Source organism: Tachysurus vachellii, chromosome 3, assembly GCF_030014155.1.
Source record: "Tachysurus vachellii isolate PV-2020 chromosome 3, HZAU_Pvac_v1, whole genome shotgun sequence".
Classification (NCBI taxonomy): Eukaryota; Metazoa; Chordata; class Actinopteri; order Siluriformes; family Bagridae; genus Tachysurus; species Tachysurus vachellii.
In genome coordinates this window covers 5,367,504-5,384,483 of record NC_083462.1, presented here as the reverse complement: position 1 = coordinate 5,384,483, position 16,980 = coordinate 5,367,504, and the positions used below count along the sequence as shown (strand labels likewise).

The 16,980-nt window shown below is 42.9% G+C and overlaps 1 protein-coding gene across 1 annotated transcript; it reads right to left on the bottom strand.

Annotated features, from left to right (window-relative positions):
• Positions 1 to 254: 254 nt before the first annotated feature.
• On the bottom strand, positions 255 to 8,037 carry lrp12 (low density lipoprotein receptor-related protein 12). Its single transcript, XM_060865480.1, has 7 exons — positions 7,044 to 8,037; positions 6,227 to 6,283; positions 5,998 to 6,133; positions 4,757 to 4,959; positions 2,376 to 3,498; positions 2,114 to 2,246; positions 255 to 1,929 (listed from the first exon to the last, which is right to left on the bottom strand). The coding sequence occupies exons 1-7, from the start codon at positions 7,117 to 7,119 to the stop codon at positions 1,201 to 1,203; spliced, it is 2,457 nt and encodes an 818-aa protein (XP_060721463.1). The 5' UTR covers positions 7,120 to 8,037; the 3' UTR covers positions 255 to 1,200.
• Positions 8,038 to 16,980: the final 8,943 nt, after the last annotated feature.

Here is a 16,980-nt window from a genome sequence, read left to right as displayed (position 1 = left end):
AGCAAAAAGAAAACGAGGCTGGTGTGTTTATGTATCTGCATACGAATGTAAACAAATGTGTTTTGTGGGACTTCAGCAACTATAACATTCAGATAACATACAATCTGCTTTAATAAATAAACCCCTCAAACACTAGAGGGAGATGCAGAAGGTACGTTTTCTAATCGAGTGTTTGTGTGAAAATATCACATGTACACAAAGATAAACAGAACACACACACACGTTTGCGTTTAATGATGCTACGTAAACCGACATAAGATGGACTACTTTATTCTTTAATGCAGTAACCAGTTACGCATGTTTCTACACATTTACCTTCGTACACAATAATCACTTAAAAAAAGGGGAAAAAAAGCACAAGACAATGTCACATGCTTCTCAAGTAATCACTAGTGAAATTATAACCAGTAATAAATACACACACGCGCACACACACGCACACTCTCGACGCTCAGGCGAGTTTTTAGTACCAAAACATTAAGTCGTAAAGAAACAATAAATACAACACAACACCGGTGGCTGTTAGAACGTAACATCTTTAAAAATAGTCACTCCTTAATTCACACTGCGTCATAAATAATCTGCTCTAACTGCAAAAATCACACAATGCCTTTAAATCTGAACAAGGAGCCCCAGCATCTCACGTGTAGTGTACCATCTGAATAATTCTGCACCTTTCCGATGGCATCAGAACTGATCTATTGAAGCGTCTGGGTCTAGTTTCCCCAAGTACCTGTTTGTGTTTAAAAGTTCTCGCGTACAGGAAGGATTCCGTACGGTTTTGTCTCCCATTCTGCCTGGGGTGTATCCCAAACCCTTACCCTCTCCAGGGAAAGGCCAAAAAACAAAGCTATTTGGCAGACGCAAAGTCATATGAGTGAGGCGTAATTCAATCCAAGCTTACAGCTGAACAGTTAAGGGGTTAAGGGTCTCGCTCCGGGGTCCCGACAGTGGCTCTGTGTCAACCTAGAGATTTGAAATCAAAACCATCCGGTCACTTAACCAAAGAACGACCACTTTAACCACTTAAGCTAAACCAGAGGCGGGAAACTGCACAGTGGAGGGGAGACAGCGGCACCAGAACTGCGTCATCTGAAGTTCGTAGAAAGATCACGGGTAAAGGCAGGTGTCCAAAAACATTCAGACCTTCCCTTGCTAGGGAGCGCGAGTAAGCGAAGGCAAAGCGGGTTGAACTGAGGATTAACAAAGCAAAAGAGAATCGTCGTCGCTGGTTTCTGTTCTAGCCGTGGCCTCTAAGCAGGCGTCGGGAATCTGAGCCGTGTGAACCATCCCGCAGTGTTCGCAGGGCCCGTCCCTTATCGCTGGCCTGCCTCGAAGAGAGGGAGCGGCGGAGGGTGCATCTGAGGTGTCGGTTAGAGGAACGAGGAGCTCGACATCTTCGTCCTCATCTTCTTCGCCCACCATTCCGTTCTGCATCTGCCTGAGAGGGCTTCGGTTCTGCTGCGTGAAACGGGAACCGAGGGACATTCGGACCCAGCGCAGCCCGCGTGCCACGAACGAACCGCGCTCGTTCGGAGGAGGAGGAACTACTATTTCATCGCTCTCGGCAACAGCCTGTGGGGCGGTGCTTGCGGAAACAGAAACAATTGTGGGGGCGGGAGGGGTCTTGTGAGGCAGAAGAGATGCCGAAGCTCCGCCCACTGCACCCTGCTGCTCACTCTCCGAATCATCAGAGTCCAGGCGCTCAGAAATGTGGGCGGAGCTTCCAACGCCGTTAGCCCCGCTTCCTGAATCTGACTCCACCCCTGTGCCAGAGGACACCAGTGCTAATGAGGCGGAGTGGCGAGAGCGCGTGAAGTTGAAGAGCCGGCGCCAGACGTTACCGTGGCGACCAGAGGAAGGGAGGCGGATGGAGGTGAAGCCGAGCTGAGAGCGAACGGCCAGCCTGAGATTCTCCAACACGGAAGCCTGGGGGAGACAAGAAATATTTAAAAGAAATGATAAGAGCTTTTGGGTTCAAGTAAATAAAAAAAAACAAAAAAAAACAACTCCTTTTAAATTTAAATACCAGGCTAAAACAAAGAAATTTTAATAAACAACGACTTTACTTTCTTGTTGCAAAAATAATAATTCTTCAACACAGTCGTCTCACCTGGTTGCCAGAACAGACTGGGAAATCCTCCACAGGGGGGATTAAACCCTGAGCGATTAGCTGGCCATAAGAGGGCGGAGCTTCTCTCCGCAGTAACTCCGCCTCAACTCTGGACAACTGAGTCTCAAAAGACCTGAAACAAAAGAAAGAAAGTAATAAATGAGTTAGGAAAACTTAAAAAATCTAAATGACCATAAATAAATGAGTAAAGCTGTGCTTATATACACAATATAGATCGTTGTTCCTGATTTATTTTACTGACCTGCGCTCGAAGCTCCTGAGAGAGTAGAGTTTGCAGGTGCAGCCGAGTGCGATGACGAGCAGCAGGCCGCACACCAGGCTTCCGATAACCGCGGCGGCAATGACGCGTGTTGGCACGGCGACAGGGCACGCGTCTTCGTCGCTGGCGTCGCCGCAATCGTCCTGTGCGTCACACACCCAGCTCTCGAACACGCAGCGGCCGTTCCTGCAGTGGAAGTTCCCAGGCTGGCAGAAAGCACAGTTCTTCTCGTCCGAGCCATTGGGGCAACGGTTCTGATAGTTGCAGCGGTCAGATCGCGGGTAACACGCACCGTTTCTCGAGCATGGGAACTCGTCTTCACCGCATCCGCTGCAGTTCAGCTCGTCTCTGCCATTAGCACAGTGCCAGTATCCATCGCAGCGCTGCTGTTCAGTGTAACACCCCCAGTTTCCTCCACAAGGCATCTCCCAGGGTAAACAAAACCCTTCCACCTGATACGTAGCGTTAAATCCCCTCGCTGTGTTGATCTTGTCTGAGTAAAAGTGCACGCGGAGCTGCCCTGATGACGAAATGATAGTTACGACAGAAGTGCGTGAATCGAGGGCGGTCAGAACCCTCAGGAGGCGTCTAGGCTCTGCCTCCAAGCCGTCGTACACTTTTACAAAATCTCCATAGTAACCAGTTCCGTCTAGTTTGAAGTCCAGGAAGCGCAGGACGACTCGGCGGCGGTCGCCTGTATCGATTAGCCACGTGCAGTCGCTTCCTGGAGGATAGAAATCCGGATAGTTCGGAGAATTAAAAGTCCCATAAAAGTTTTGGAGGCGGAGTTCAGAACATGCAGGGGTGACGCAGTCGATTTCGTCGCTCAGATCCTGGCAGTCGATGGCGCCGTCACAGCGGAGAGAAGAAGGGAGGCAGGTGAGGACTCGGGTGTAGCGCGACACGCAGGGGAACTGATCAAAAGAACACGGCTGGAAGGAGAAGAAGGACGAAGAAGAGGAAGGAAGGATGGGGTGCATGCACAGATCCTCGTCTGAGTTGTCTCCACACTCGTCCATCGTGTTGCACCTCCATGACTGGGGGATGCACTTCCCATTCATGCAGTGGAACTGCTCCGACTCGCAGCTCTCCTCCTCCGACTTACCTGTGGGGGGAAAATATAGAAATGCTGCTGTGTAAACAGGACCGAGGAATTCTTAGTGGTGATTTTAACATGTTTCAGATGACCACCATGTAGACGTTCACAGTATTGTGAGCACTGTGTTTAAGGAACAAGCATCGTGACAACAAAAGACTCTTTATCTTTGAGTTTAGCTTTAAAGGCCAAGCTCGATATAACGGATTCTTCAATAAATCACAATCAGTGGAGTCCTGGTTAAAAGATGCAGACAGCTGGATCTGACTAAACGCTTCAAGGCCATCGGGGTTGTTTATGGAGAGCAGAGAGCGATCGGTGCCTGCTCATCCACCGAGAAGGAAAAATCTTTAAAAACCAACAAGCAGCCAGACAGATCAATAGCATATAAACTTTATTAAGTCTTTTCCAAACCCAGGGTTCCCACTATTTTTCAGAGATCATTTTCCAGGACATTTCAAATTTAGCAAAAAAGACAAGGCTCACAGATTCACGACCTAAAGTAATATGTTCTTCTCTCCAGAAGTCTTAAAAACACTTTATGGCTATTACTTAACTATACTTTTAAAGACAATTTGTCATGTGAATGAAATTTCAACATTTATAAAATAAAAAGACCGCACATATTAATACCCTTTCCTTTCTCAGGCCAATGCCGTCATGCATGCTTTAGTTTGCTGTGCTTCCCCTTGCACATGATATTCAGATTAACAAGGTTAATATAACCTGCTTACCCGTCACCATTTGCTGAAAACATTCGAGCACTTAAACCGTTCCTAGCACCTGAAACTGCCAACACAAGACAGCGTCATCCGTCACAGCGAGATTAAACAGCATAGCAAAAACTCAGCGTCCCTGAACAGAGCGCTTCTTGTTACTAACATTAATCGTTTCGACCAGTTTTAAACTGTTCTTTAAATGATCAAGAATATTTAAAAGTAATAATTTTCCAGGACAATTTATGTTTTCTCTCATTTTACATGTGTTTTCCAGGACTGGAACATTGGTCATTAATTTTCCAGGATTTCCAGGAGGCGTGGGAACCCAGGAACCACATGATCATCACTATTAACAGAACGAATTGTTACCAGTCTCGTCTTAATGTAAAACCTAGACACGAATGTTAAAGTATGAAAAATAATTAAGAGGAAATCCGGAACAGAGGCGTATTTCGAGCAGGGATTTGTGAAGCGATTACGCGACACAGCCTGCCTCGTGCCTCTTTCATCCGGCGGTTATAAATAGCAGTGTTTATTTTCTGCGCTACCTGTGATGTAAGACAGCCTGAAGCCTTTGCCAGTGAGCGTGTCGTCAGAGTGGAATTTAATCCACACGTGGTCCTGAGAGGAGATGTACGGAGCCGGGATGGACGAACCGCATGCTCGGTAACCGTCCAGGTTCTTGTAGGTGCCGATGGAGATCCAGTCCAAACCGCAGCGGTGTGAACTCTGGATCTCAAAGTCCTGAAAACTGAAGGAGGGGAAAAAAAAAAACTGAAATTGGATGAGCTGACAAGTCTGTGCAGTGGCTCACTGACCGGAGGGGTTGCGAGGGAGGGAGTTAAAGTCAGAGGAAATTCATCACAATAACGTGTGACATGGTACTATAGAAACGATCAGACACTAATATCAGTCCTGTTGCTAGAGAAAGTGAATCAACCGGTTCAGTGAAGTGTCTAAACCAATCTCCCTGAAGTTTTTACTGCTCCTGGGCTTTTATAGTTGTTCACAGTCTCATAGTCACAGCAGCCCTTGTGGAAAGAAAAATGTGTGTGTATTTCTGTCCGGTCTGGTTACCATGGACACCAACAGAACCTCACTATCACTGAAGCCCTTAAAGTGACCAATCACAAAAACAGTGTTTTGTAACATATGATCTGTATCCTTATGTTGGAACCGCTGAACTCTGTGCTGCTTCTTTACACACACACACAGACACACACACACAGACACACTATTAAGTCTGACTATTATTGATTAAGCAATCATTTAGGTGTTATATGAAAGGTAAAACCCGGCATTGCTGTTGTTATGGTGATTATTGGTGTGTTCAGATCGCTCATGAAGCTCTTTATGACTGTGAGTGGGTTTATATGAGCGTGTGATATTACAGGAACTGCTACTGATAAATACACATTAAAGAGCATTGAGTCATGGTGCAGGTGGAAGATGTGTTGGTGCTGTTATACTGTTACTGTCTGTGTGTGTCTGTGTGTGTGAGATGTGATAGTGTTTTTATCAGAAATAGGCCCCCTAATGTACAGACACACCCCTATGACTATACATACCGTTTCTGATAAGATGTAGTGTGTGTACTGTACTGTGTGTGTGTGTGTGTGTGTGTGTGTGTGGTGTGTGTGTAACACACACAGAGAGAGAGAGAGAGAGAGAGAGAGAGAGAGAGTTTTAGACATGTCTGTACATCAGAGTGAATATGTCTGTTTGAAACACTGATATATTTGATAACAGTTCTGTTACGCAGTGTGCGCGCATGTGTGTGTGTGTGTACCTGATGGTGATGATTTCTCCAGGATTTGCTCGGATGTTCCAGCTGCAGTTGATACGTGACGGATACTCAAAAGGCCACCCAGGACTGGTGATCACACCGCTGGAGGCCCTGATCTGCTCTACAACATCTCCACAGGCTACACACACACACACACCATATAGATCGTCACTTCCCTATTCACCAAAAATAACCACTCTAATTTGTAGATAGAAAGACAAACAGAACTCACCATTGGAGATGCCGGACACGTACACATTCTCACCGTGCTGGGAGCAGACTGCTTTAGCTGGCAAAAAGAGTTAGAACAAAAATCATCATCATCATGAGGAGAGTCTCATCATCATCATCATCATCATCATCATGAGGAGAGTCTCTCATGGAGCAATTCTGATATCTATATGCTGCACTCAGGACTACTGGGAATTGGAACATTTCTGATGCAGACGTTTGTACTTTAGTAATGTAACAAATGTAATGTCATTACGTATATTTAACAATAATAATAATAATAATAATAATAAAAAAATTAATTTAATTATCCTGATATTTATTGAGAATGAATGTTGGTATATTTAAAATTTTTTAAATTGACATTCCAATAATTTTATTTATTTTGTTAAAAAAAAGTTTGTATAATGTCATTTTTTACACCTGGAAAGTTTTTAATACAAATTTTAAGAAAAATAAGAAAAATATTTGCTTAGTACAGATTTTTTTTTTAAATACTTTGTAAAAATGACAGGGTTACAGATGAGGATCTAGTTGATCTTTAGAGATCTACTCGACATGTTTAATAAAGTAGAAACAGTGTCATAAGTGTGTGTGAGTGAGTGAGTGAGTGAGTGAGAGAGAGAGAGAAAGAAAGAGTAAGACAGAGAGATAAAGAACAATGGAGGGTCTTTGTTCCTGTTACTTCAGCTTTAAGCTAGCTGTGTTTCTCCTGCGTCTGTCTGTCTGTCTGTCTCTCTCTCTCTCTCACACACACACACACTCAGCCCTAAAACACATTTGAACCCTTCTTTAACACTGGATGCTTCAGTACTCACTGAGGAAGACGACGCTGAGGATGAAGAGTGAATTAGTCCATGATGAAATCTTCTCCACGCCCCAAACCCTGGCCATAATAACGCTCTTGTGCCTCTACTTTAACACTTTTTTACATTAATTTGTATTTATTTCATATGAAATCTGACTCTCGTGTTTGAACTGATCAGAAACATTAAATTACACTAAACATGATGCTAAACTCCCACTTTACACTCGTGTAACGTTACACCTGAGTAACTAAACACTAACATTAGCATTAATGCTAATCATAATAAATACATACATCAATATTTATGGACAGTGTAACCTAAAGCTGACATGCTAGGCACTTGCTAAACAGACAACGGGTGCAAAGATAAAATAGCTAACAGGACATTTCAGACAGAAATACCGTTAGTTATGTTAATAAACAAATAAATAAATAAACAAAAAAATCGTATTAAAGGGAATCCTGGTTAATTAGCTAACGATGCTATGCTACAACCGCGTTAGCCGCCGAGCTACATACAAAACAAACAAAAGAAATGAGCACAGACAGCCGTGTAAGATCCACACAATGAATTAAAAACATAACACGATGTTGTCTTTAGGTGTTAAGTTGTATATTTAGCCGTGTTTAGCTAACTAGTTAGCGCTGACTAGCCTGCTGTTCCTTTTCTTCTCTCTGTACGATTCGCCTGCGAGGAGAAAGAAGCCGGAAAAAGGGGGAGAAAACAATATGCTTGGGTTTTAAATCAGAAGAATTGTAAGCGCTGTTTCTTTTAAAATTAAAAAAAAAAAAAGACGGTCCGTCATTTGCGTTTCTGATGCAAACAAAGAGCCGGTGACATTGTCGGCTACGCGGCCCACACAACTGCGTGTTGTTACATACGGGTACTTCACCCTAGATGCGTCCCAATCCGTTCTCACCTACTCTTTCTTGTTCTTGTCACAACTAAGCCTCCTTACATCCGGGTACTTCACCCTGGACGCGTCCCAATCCGCTCACCCCTATTCTTTCTTGTTCTTGTCGCAACTAAGGCTCCTTACATCCGGGTACTTCACCGTGGACGCGTCCCAATCCGCTCATTCCTACTCTTTCGTGTTCTTGTCGCAACTAAGGCTCCGTACATCAGGGTACTTCACCCTGGACGCGTCCCAATCCGTTCACTCCTACTCTAAGGCGCCTAACATTATGGCCGCCCTAACAGAATTTTCTTTCGAGAGAGCAAGTTAAAATATAATGCATTCAAATTTTTAAAATGCATTTAAAATATAATGACAGCAGATTTTAAACCTTGGTAAAAAAAAAAAATGAAACAGTAGAAGATATTTTATTTTCTGCAATAGTATAGATTTGCATTAGCATTCAAATTACGTATTAATTATGTTTATTTGCTTTTCAACCACAATGTACAAAAATGCTAGAAATCTGTCCTTGTAGTTCTCAGTGTTTACCACTAGAGGGCAGCAACGCTCTGTCTTTACGGTTGTTCTACTGCTATAATGTGTACTTTGAACCTTCAGAACAAAGTATATCTGAGACTGGGGAGTACTAGAGATCTTCTTAAAAACTTTCCCTTATAAGTGTTCAGATGTAAGATGTGTGTTTGCTATGTTTGTTATGTATGTTAGGGATGTGGTAGCTTACTGGTTAAGGCGTTGGTCTACTGACTGGAAGGTCATGAGTTCGAATCCCAGGTTCACCAAACTGCTACTGCCGGGCCTCTGAACAAGGCCCTTAACCCTCTATTGTATAAATTGTAAGTCACTCTGGATGAAGGTGTTAAATGGCAGAAATGTAAATGTTTGTGTTGGCGTCATGCCAATGCGTTTTATCACTGCCAGGCAAAACTATGCCCATCAGGACTTTTTGAGATTTGTCGTGTGACGTCATAACAACCCTCTTCCATTCACGTGTATGGAAGATGAGCGCAGCTTTAATACACAGTCATTACATACTCTTTGTGTCTTCATTGCTAGGAGCTTAAAATAAAAATCCTCTGATTCAAATAAAAGTAAATAAATACAAGCATGAAAAAAACCAACAACCTGATCATGGACTCAAGTCAGAAGGTCAGAGGTTTGGGGTCAAGATATGACAAAGAGGAAAATATAGCAACAAGATAAATAAATAAATAAATAAATACAACCACCCTCCCCCACCCTCCCCCACCCTTTTTTTTTTTTTTACGAGCCAATTCTCAACCTCATACATAAGGAAGAAGAAATGTGCAGCCCCGTCTCTGTAAAGTCACAGATTTGATTGGCTTTGTGAGCTCCAACAATCCGGCATTCTGCAGCCTGCTGGACCGATAAACATCAGCATGTTTGATGAAAGCTTGTCAAACACGCCAAGTGACTCTCTTATTTTTTATTCTTTTTTTTTTTCTCCAGCTGATGACTGACAAGTGTGCAATCTCTCAGATGCCACGTTTCCTTTTCCAGATGTTTTCAAGTCTCTTCTCACTCGTTATCTTGTTGGAGTTTTCGGGTAAATAACATTTCGTCTGAGCCGTGCACTGCATTGTAGTCGAAACATCTCGACTGATGCGTTCGTTTCTGACAACCATCTGTGCAGAAGAGCTGGCTTTTTACTTTTTGTGCACAATTAGGAGTTTGGGAGTTTTAGTATTAGACCCAGTCTCGTGCATCGCTCTTGGAAACACGCAGCGTGCACAATGAGTCTCGTCAACAGAAGTGCCATATGGATTGAAGAGGTGCTTTATGGGAAACATATGGACAAAGTAATTAACAATTACACCAAGTAACTTCACCAAGTTAAACAGCAACTCTGGAGACACGTCTCGCTAATCTAATGACTGTTTGTTTACTGTGTTGGAGCAGTGCTGCTCGTGTGCGTTTACACACTTACACTCAGCTACACACTGCTGCCTGTTTATTCTCTAATATTTAGCAACTGCGGAATAAAAAATAAACTTGAATTAGGGTTGAAAAGAATTCTATCTATCTATCTATCTATCTGTCTATCTGTCTGTCTGTCTGTCTGTCTGTCTGTCTGTCTGTCTGTCTGTCTGTCTTTCTATTTGTACATCTCTCTCTCTCTCTCTCTCTCTCTCTCTCTCTCTCTCTCTCTCTCTCTCTCTACCTGTCCTATTTCTAGCTATCAGTCTGTCCATGTCTGTCTGTCTGTCTGTCTGTCTGTCTGTCTGTCTCTCTCTCTCTCTCTCTCTCTCTCTCTCTCTCTCTCTCTCTCTCTCTCTCTATTAGATTTATTATTCTGTGTATATTAGCAGTTAGAACACAGTTAACAGATGTGAGATTTCTCAAAAAAGGACAAAAAACAAAGGTGGTGAATAAAACTGTAAGTAAACTGATCAACATCATGTAGATTTCTTCCTCTTACAGTTTATTATTTTAATGTTGCATATACTGTATCATAACGATCATCAGAAACGTGCATTTTCCCAACAGCAACCTGATCCTGTATGAGCTGCGCACCTGACACGCACACACACGCACACACACACACACACACACACACACACACACTCACTGTCAGAGTAATTACTGCTTGTCTGTTTATACCCCAGCAATAGAATCTGTTTCGGCTAAAATAGCCGTGTCTGATCAGCGGCGTCTCGGCAGAGCTGTTTAGGAATTCAGTGCATTTTTATTTGATCTAATCACACCATCGAAATATTCATGACAAACAATGATATCTCTCAGCGGCAGGCTGACATCCATTACGCAGGAAACACGGGTAATTTATTAGCACTTTATCTGGACCTGAAAAGGCCTTTCACTCTTAGAGAAAAGGGGAAAAAATAGTTTTTCAGTGATACCAAATGATTTATAGTGGTCAGTTGTTGTTATTAGCAATTGGAGAAGTAAAAAAAAGTGAGTTTAATTAAAACATATTCTTCCAATTCTATCCGCAGCTTCAGATTTATCACGGCAAATTAGCATGATATTACTTTTCTGCATATTTTTAGCTAATATCGTAGAGACAGGAAGCGTGATAAGAGGAAAACAATGAGACCAGGTGCTCGTGTGTATACATAATTAGCTCTTTTTTTCATGCTAGCCTCTTCACACAGTGTGATAGATCTCAAATATAACTGCTTGGAAGAAATGAAGCAAAGTTCCACTATTTGTCAGCTGGTAGTCTGTTCGCTTACAGGCTGATTAGTTCACAAGCGTGTACAGAAACACAAGCAGCTGAAGCCTGAGGGGAGACACGATGCTAACAACACAAAAATTACAGCTAACACAGCTATCAGGACTGTAGCGTTTCTTTGAGCTGGAATGCTAATATGTAGCGTTTAGCACACAGGCTTTTGTCTTCACAGAGCTGCTCAATTAAGCTGAACTGCCACCATTGCAGCTGCCTTCAGGCTCTGATGTGAAGCTCGATAAGTGCAGAATAAATCAATATGAGCATTGTAAAGGTTAAACGGTGTTACATTTACACCACAGTGTAGCAACACCACTGGTTTTTACAGCATTTTATCACACAAAAGATTTTAACTTTGGCATTGTGAGCAATATTTTCTCCACATTTTGTTTTTGTTGTTTCTAATCCAGCATGTGTTCAGATGTTGGTCTAAATCGAAGTCTCTCTGAGAAAAAAGCCCCTGTAACGTTTACTGTCAAAAACAATTAAACCAACAGCATCAATGTTATTACTGCCACTAATTACCAACACACACAGGCACACACACACACACACACACACACACACACACACACACAGGCTCACACACACACACACAGGCACACACACACACACACACAGGCACACACACACACACACACACACACACACACACACACACACACACACACACACACACACACACACTTAAACTTAAATCTTGTAGAAGCCCAAAAAGAAAAAGATGTTATATTAAATAAGTTTCTTAAGGTGTTGTCTTGAAAAAATTATTACAAAGATTTTCTGCAGGCAAAGTGTGTGCACACGTGTGTGTGTGTGTGTGTGTGTGTGTGTGTGTGTGTGTGAGAGAGAGAGAGAGAGAGAGAGAGAGAGAGAGAGAGAGAGAGAGAGAGAGGAAAAGTCAGAGAGTGAGACAGGGGAAGAAAGAGTAGAGGAAACAGAGATAGCGAGTGACACATTGTCTCTTTCCATCTCTCTCTCTCTCTCTCTCTCTCTCTCTCTCTCTCTCTCTCTCTCTCTCTCTCTTGCCCTCTCTGTCTCACACACACACACACACAACAAAAAAACATTTGCACCTCAACCTTAACTGTGCAGAATCCCAAAAGAATAGATAAGCACATTATTATTATTATTATTATTATTATTATTATTATTATTATTATTATTATTTATTTGTAGATATTATTTCTTTATGACAGAAAGTGTGTGTTTTTTACAGCGAGCACTTGAGCACCTGACTCACACTTCCTGAAATAGTGTGTAATAAGAGAGATGATGGTAACAGACATGTCGTCACTTTGTGCTTTCCTCCACGTCCTGACACGCTGATGTACTGTAATCGAGACAGAACTGAACAGATCTAATTGCAGTGGAAGTTAATTACTGCCTGCAGTGATGCTCAAACATCGGCTAATTAACATGTCGGCTTTCACGCTGCTCAACTGTCACGGTGGCATGGAGTGTGTCTTAACTAAAACAAACAGTCAGACCGTGGCTGAGTTTCATTTAAACGCTGAGTGACTGAGTCACTGCAACTGAACTTTTCTGGACTTTACTGGATGTTTTTGGATGTTTCTGCAATCAGGGGCAATTCACCACCAAGAACAGCAACAAGACCAACAACACCATCATCACCAACAACACCAGCAACAACACCACCATTACTACCATCAACACCATTACCACCACCATTACAACTACCACCACCAACAACAACACCAACAACACCATTTCTACCACCAATCACCATTACCACCACCACCAACAGCACCAACAATACCACCAACACCAACAACACCAACAACAACAACAACAACATTACCACCACCACCAACAACAACAACAATACCACCACCACCAACAACACCAACAACAACAACATTACCATCACCACCAACAACACCAACAACATCAACAACATTACCACCACCACCATCACCACCAACAACATCAACAACATTACCACCACCATCAACAACACCAACAACACCAGCAGCAACACCATTTCTACCACCAATCACAATTACCTCCACTACCACCAACAACAACAGATAAACACAAAAACAAACAGATTTACAGACAGATAGACAGACAAACAGACAACATGTCAAACAGAGACAGACAGATGAACAGACAGACAGATAAATACCCAAACAGGCAGACAGCTGAACAGACAGACAGACACAGACAGACAGATGAACAGACAGACAGACACAGACAGACAGATGAACAGACAGACAGACACAGACAGACAGATGAACAGACAGACAGACACAGACAGACAGATGAACAGACAGACAGACACAGACAGACAGCTGAACAGACAGACAGACACAGACAGACAGATGAACAGACAGACAGACAGATGAACAGACAGACAGACACAGACAGACAGATGAACAGACAGACAGACACAGACAGACAGATGAACAGACAGACAGACACAGACAGACAGATGAACAGACACAGACAGACAGACACAAACAGACAGCTGAACAGACAGACAGACACAGACAGACAGATGAACAGACAGACAGATGAACAGACAGACACAGACAGACAGCTGAACAGACAGACAGACACAGACAGACAGATGAACAGACAGACAGATGAACAGACAGACACAGACAGAGAGCTGAACAGACAGACAGACACAGACAGACAGCTGAACAGACAGACAGACACAGACAGACAGCTGAACAGACAGACAGACACAGACAGACAGCTGAACAGACAGACACAGACAGACAGCTGAACAGACAGACACAGACAGACAGCTGAACAGACAGACAGACACAGACAGACAGCTGAACAGACAGACAGACACAGACAGACAGCTGAACAGACAGACAGACACAGACAGACAGCTGAACAGACAGACAGACACAGACAGACAGCTGAACATACAGACAGACACAGACAGACAGCTGAACAGACAGACCCAGACAGACAGCTGAACAGACAGACAGACACAGACAGACAGCTGAACAGACAGACAGACACAGACAGACAGCTGAACAGACAGACAGACACAGACAGACAGCTGAACAGACCGACCCAGACAGACAGATGAACAGACAGACAGACAGATCGATTCATTGATTACTTATATCTTTAAGGTTATAAGGCCCATTACTTAATAACATGCAAAAGCCTTACCGACTTTTGACTCGTGTGCATTTGATATGAGAGACATGAGATGCGGCTGAGACATTGTGAGATGTTGGTGTGTATGGCGGATGGTAATTATGGACTTTTTCCTTTGATAATCCAGCCTGCTGTCCCATAGGGAGCTAATTAAACAGCAGGGGCATTCATTAAGCGCACACCTGTCTAACGAAGATAATGAAGTGCACAAAGTTCACCAGAGCTGAAAATGTCAGCGGCGTCTCCATCAGCACCCACTAGCTCATACGCTCACCACAGCCCAGATTCATCAGCAAGCCTTATTGTTTATCACACACTCTAGAATTTTTCTCTCCTGTATTTATCAGGTGCTGTTTATCCTATGTATCCATCTGCTGACGTGTGGACTGAGGGCGCACTATAATTCTACACTACAGTTCTACTCTACAGTTTTATAATTAATTTCTACACTACAGGTCGACATTATAGTTCTACTCTATAGTTGTGCACTACAGTTGTATTCTACAGTTCTATGCTGTAGTTCACTACAGTTCATTTCTACAGTTAATTCATTCATTCATTTTCTACCGCTTATCCGAACTACCTCGGGTCACGGGGAGCCTGTGCCTATCTCATTCATCATTGTGCATCAAGGCAGGATACACCCTGGACGGAGTGCCAACCCATCGCAGGGCACACACACACTCTCATTCACTCACACACTACAGAGAATTTTCCAGAGATGCCAATCAACCTACCATGCATGTCTTTGGACCCGGGGGAGGAAACCGGAGTACCCGGAGGAAACCCCTGAGGCACGGGGAGAACATGCAAACTCCACACACACAAGGCGGAGGTGGGAATCGAACCCCCAACCCTGGAGGTGTGAGGCGAACGTGCTAACCACTAAGCCACCGTGCCCCCCCTTTCTACAGTTCTACACCACAATTCAACACTTCAGTTCTAACCTACAGCTCAACACTATAATTGTACTATACAGTTCTATTTTACACTTCACTTCTACATTACAGTCCTACTCTAGAGCTCTGCACTATAGTTCTACACTATAATTGTACTTTACAGTTCTACTCTACAGTTCTACATTTCACTTCTACACTACAGTCCTACTCAACAGATCTGCACCACAGTTCTAATTTACATTTTTATTTGACAGTACTAGACTTCGGTTCTTCACCACAATTCTACACTGCAGTTCTACACCACAGTTCTAATTTACAGCACTACTCTACAGCTCTACACTACAGTTCTACAATATAACTGTACCATACAGTTTTACACTGCAGTTCTACTCTACAGTTCTGTGCTGTTTAGATTGGACTCGATACGCCACTCAGTGTAACTTGTGTTTCAGGGAAGTGATATTGTCACGATTAAGCTGAAATCAGCACTGAACTGTTACATTACCCGTCATCCCCAAACGTTACTTGATCCCGACACTCCCCCGTGTCCCCTTTCACCCTGATGAGCACCCTTATTTAACCCTTTCTTGCACACTGTCAACATTTACAACAATTAATTTAAGGTTGTTTTTAGGAAAATATACGATGTAAACAAACAAACAAACAAACCTTCCGATGACTTGAAACATACACTATCCGGACTATTTCACTGCATGGTGTCTCCGGTACGTCTACCAACTCCTTTTGTTTCACAGACACAAAATTTAAACAGAACTGTGAATGGATAATCAAAACGACATGTTGGTGTTTATTATGTAAAACTTGCTAACATCAGGAAATTCTTTATTTTCGCAGAACAGCGCTCCTCATAGTTTTTTTCCACATTTATAAGCTGTATTTCTTGCACACGGAGTCTGTTTTACATTTTATACACGATGGGAAAGTTTTCCAGCATGACAATTTGAGATTAATTTGTTTAAAAAGATTATAAAATATAAGGAGCAGTGCATATGTTAGTACGATAACAAGCGGCTGTTGATTTATTGTTTTTTTTGCTAATTTGACAGCAGACATGTTGAGGAAATGGATTTTTCTTGAGAAGAAATGTCAAGTTTTTGTTGATTTACAGTGAAAGACAGACAGAGAGAGAAACGGAGACAGGGATAGTGTATATAACCGGAATCTTTCTCTCCGTTAGACGTTGAAACTTGTGAAGCTACAATCATCATTTGTTGTTAAACTCACTCACTCTCTCATTCATCTTCTACCGCTTATCCGAACTACCTCGGGTCACGGGGAGCCTGTGCCTATCTCAGGCATCATTGGGCATCAAGGCAGGATACACCCTGGACGGAGTGCCAACCCATCACAAGGCGCACACACACACACTCTCATTCACTCACACACTCACACACTACAGAGAATTTTCCAGAGATGCCAATCAACCTACCATGTATGTCTTTGGACCGGGGGAGGAAACCAGAGTACCCGGAGGAAACCCCCGAGGCACGTGGAGAACATGCAAACTCCACACACACAAGGCGGAGGCGGGAATCGAACCCCCAACCCTGGAGGTGTGAGGCGAACGTGCTAACGACTAAGCCACCGTGCCCCACCTTGTTAAATTCAATTACATTTATTTGTCTAGCGCTTTTAACAATGGACATCGTCTCAAGCAGCTTTAGAGAAGCATAAAAACAGAATAAAAATTAAGTTTAAAATTAAGTTACTTTTTATCTCTAGTGGTGAGGAAAAACTCCCTGAGATGATATG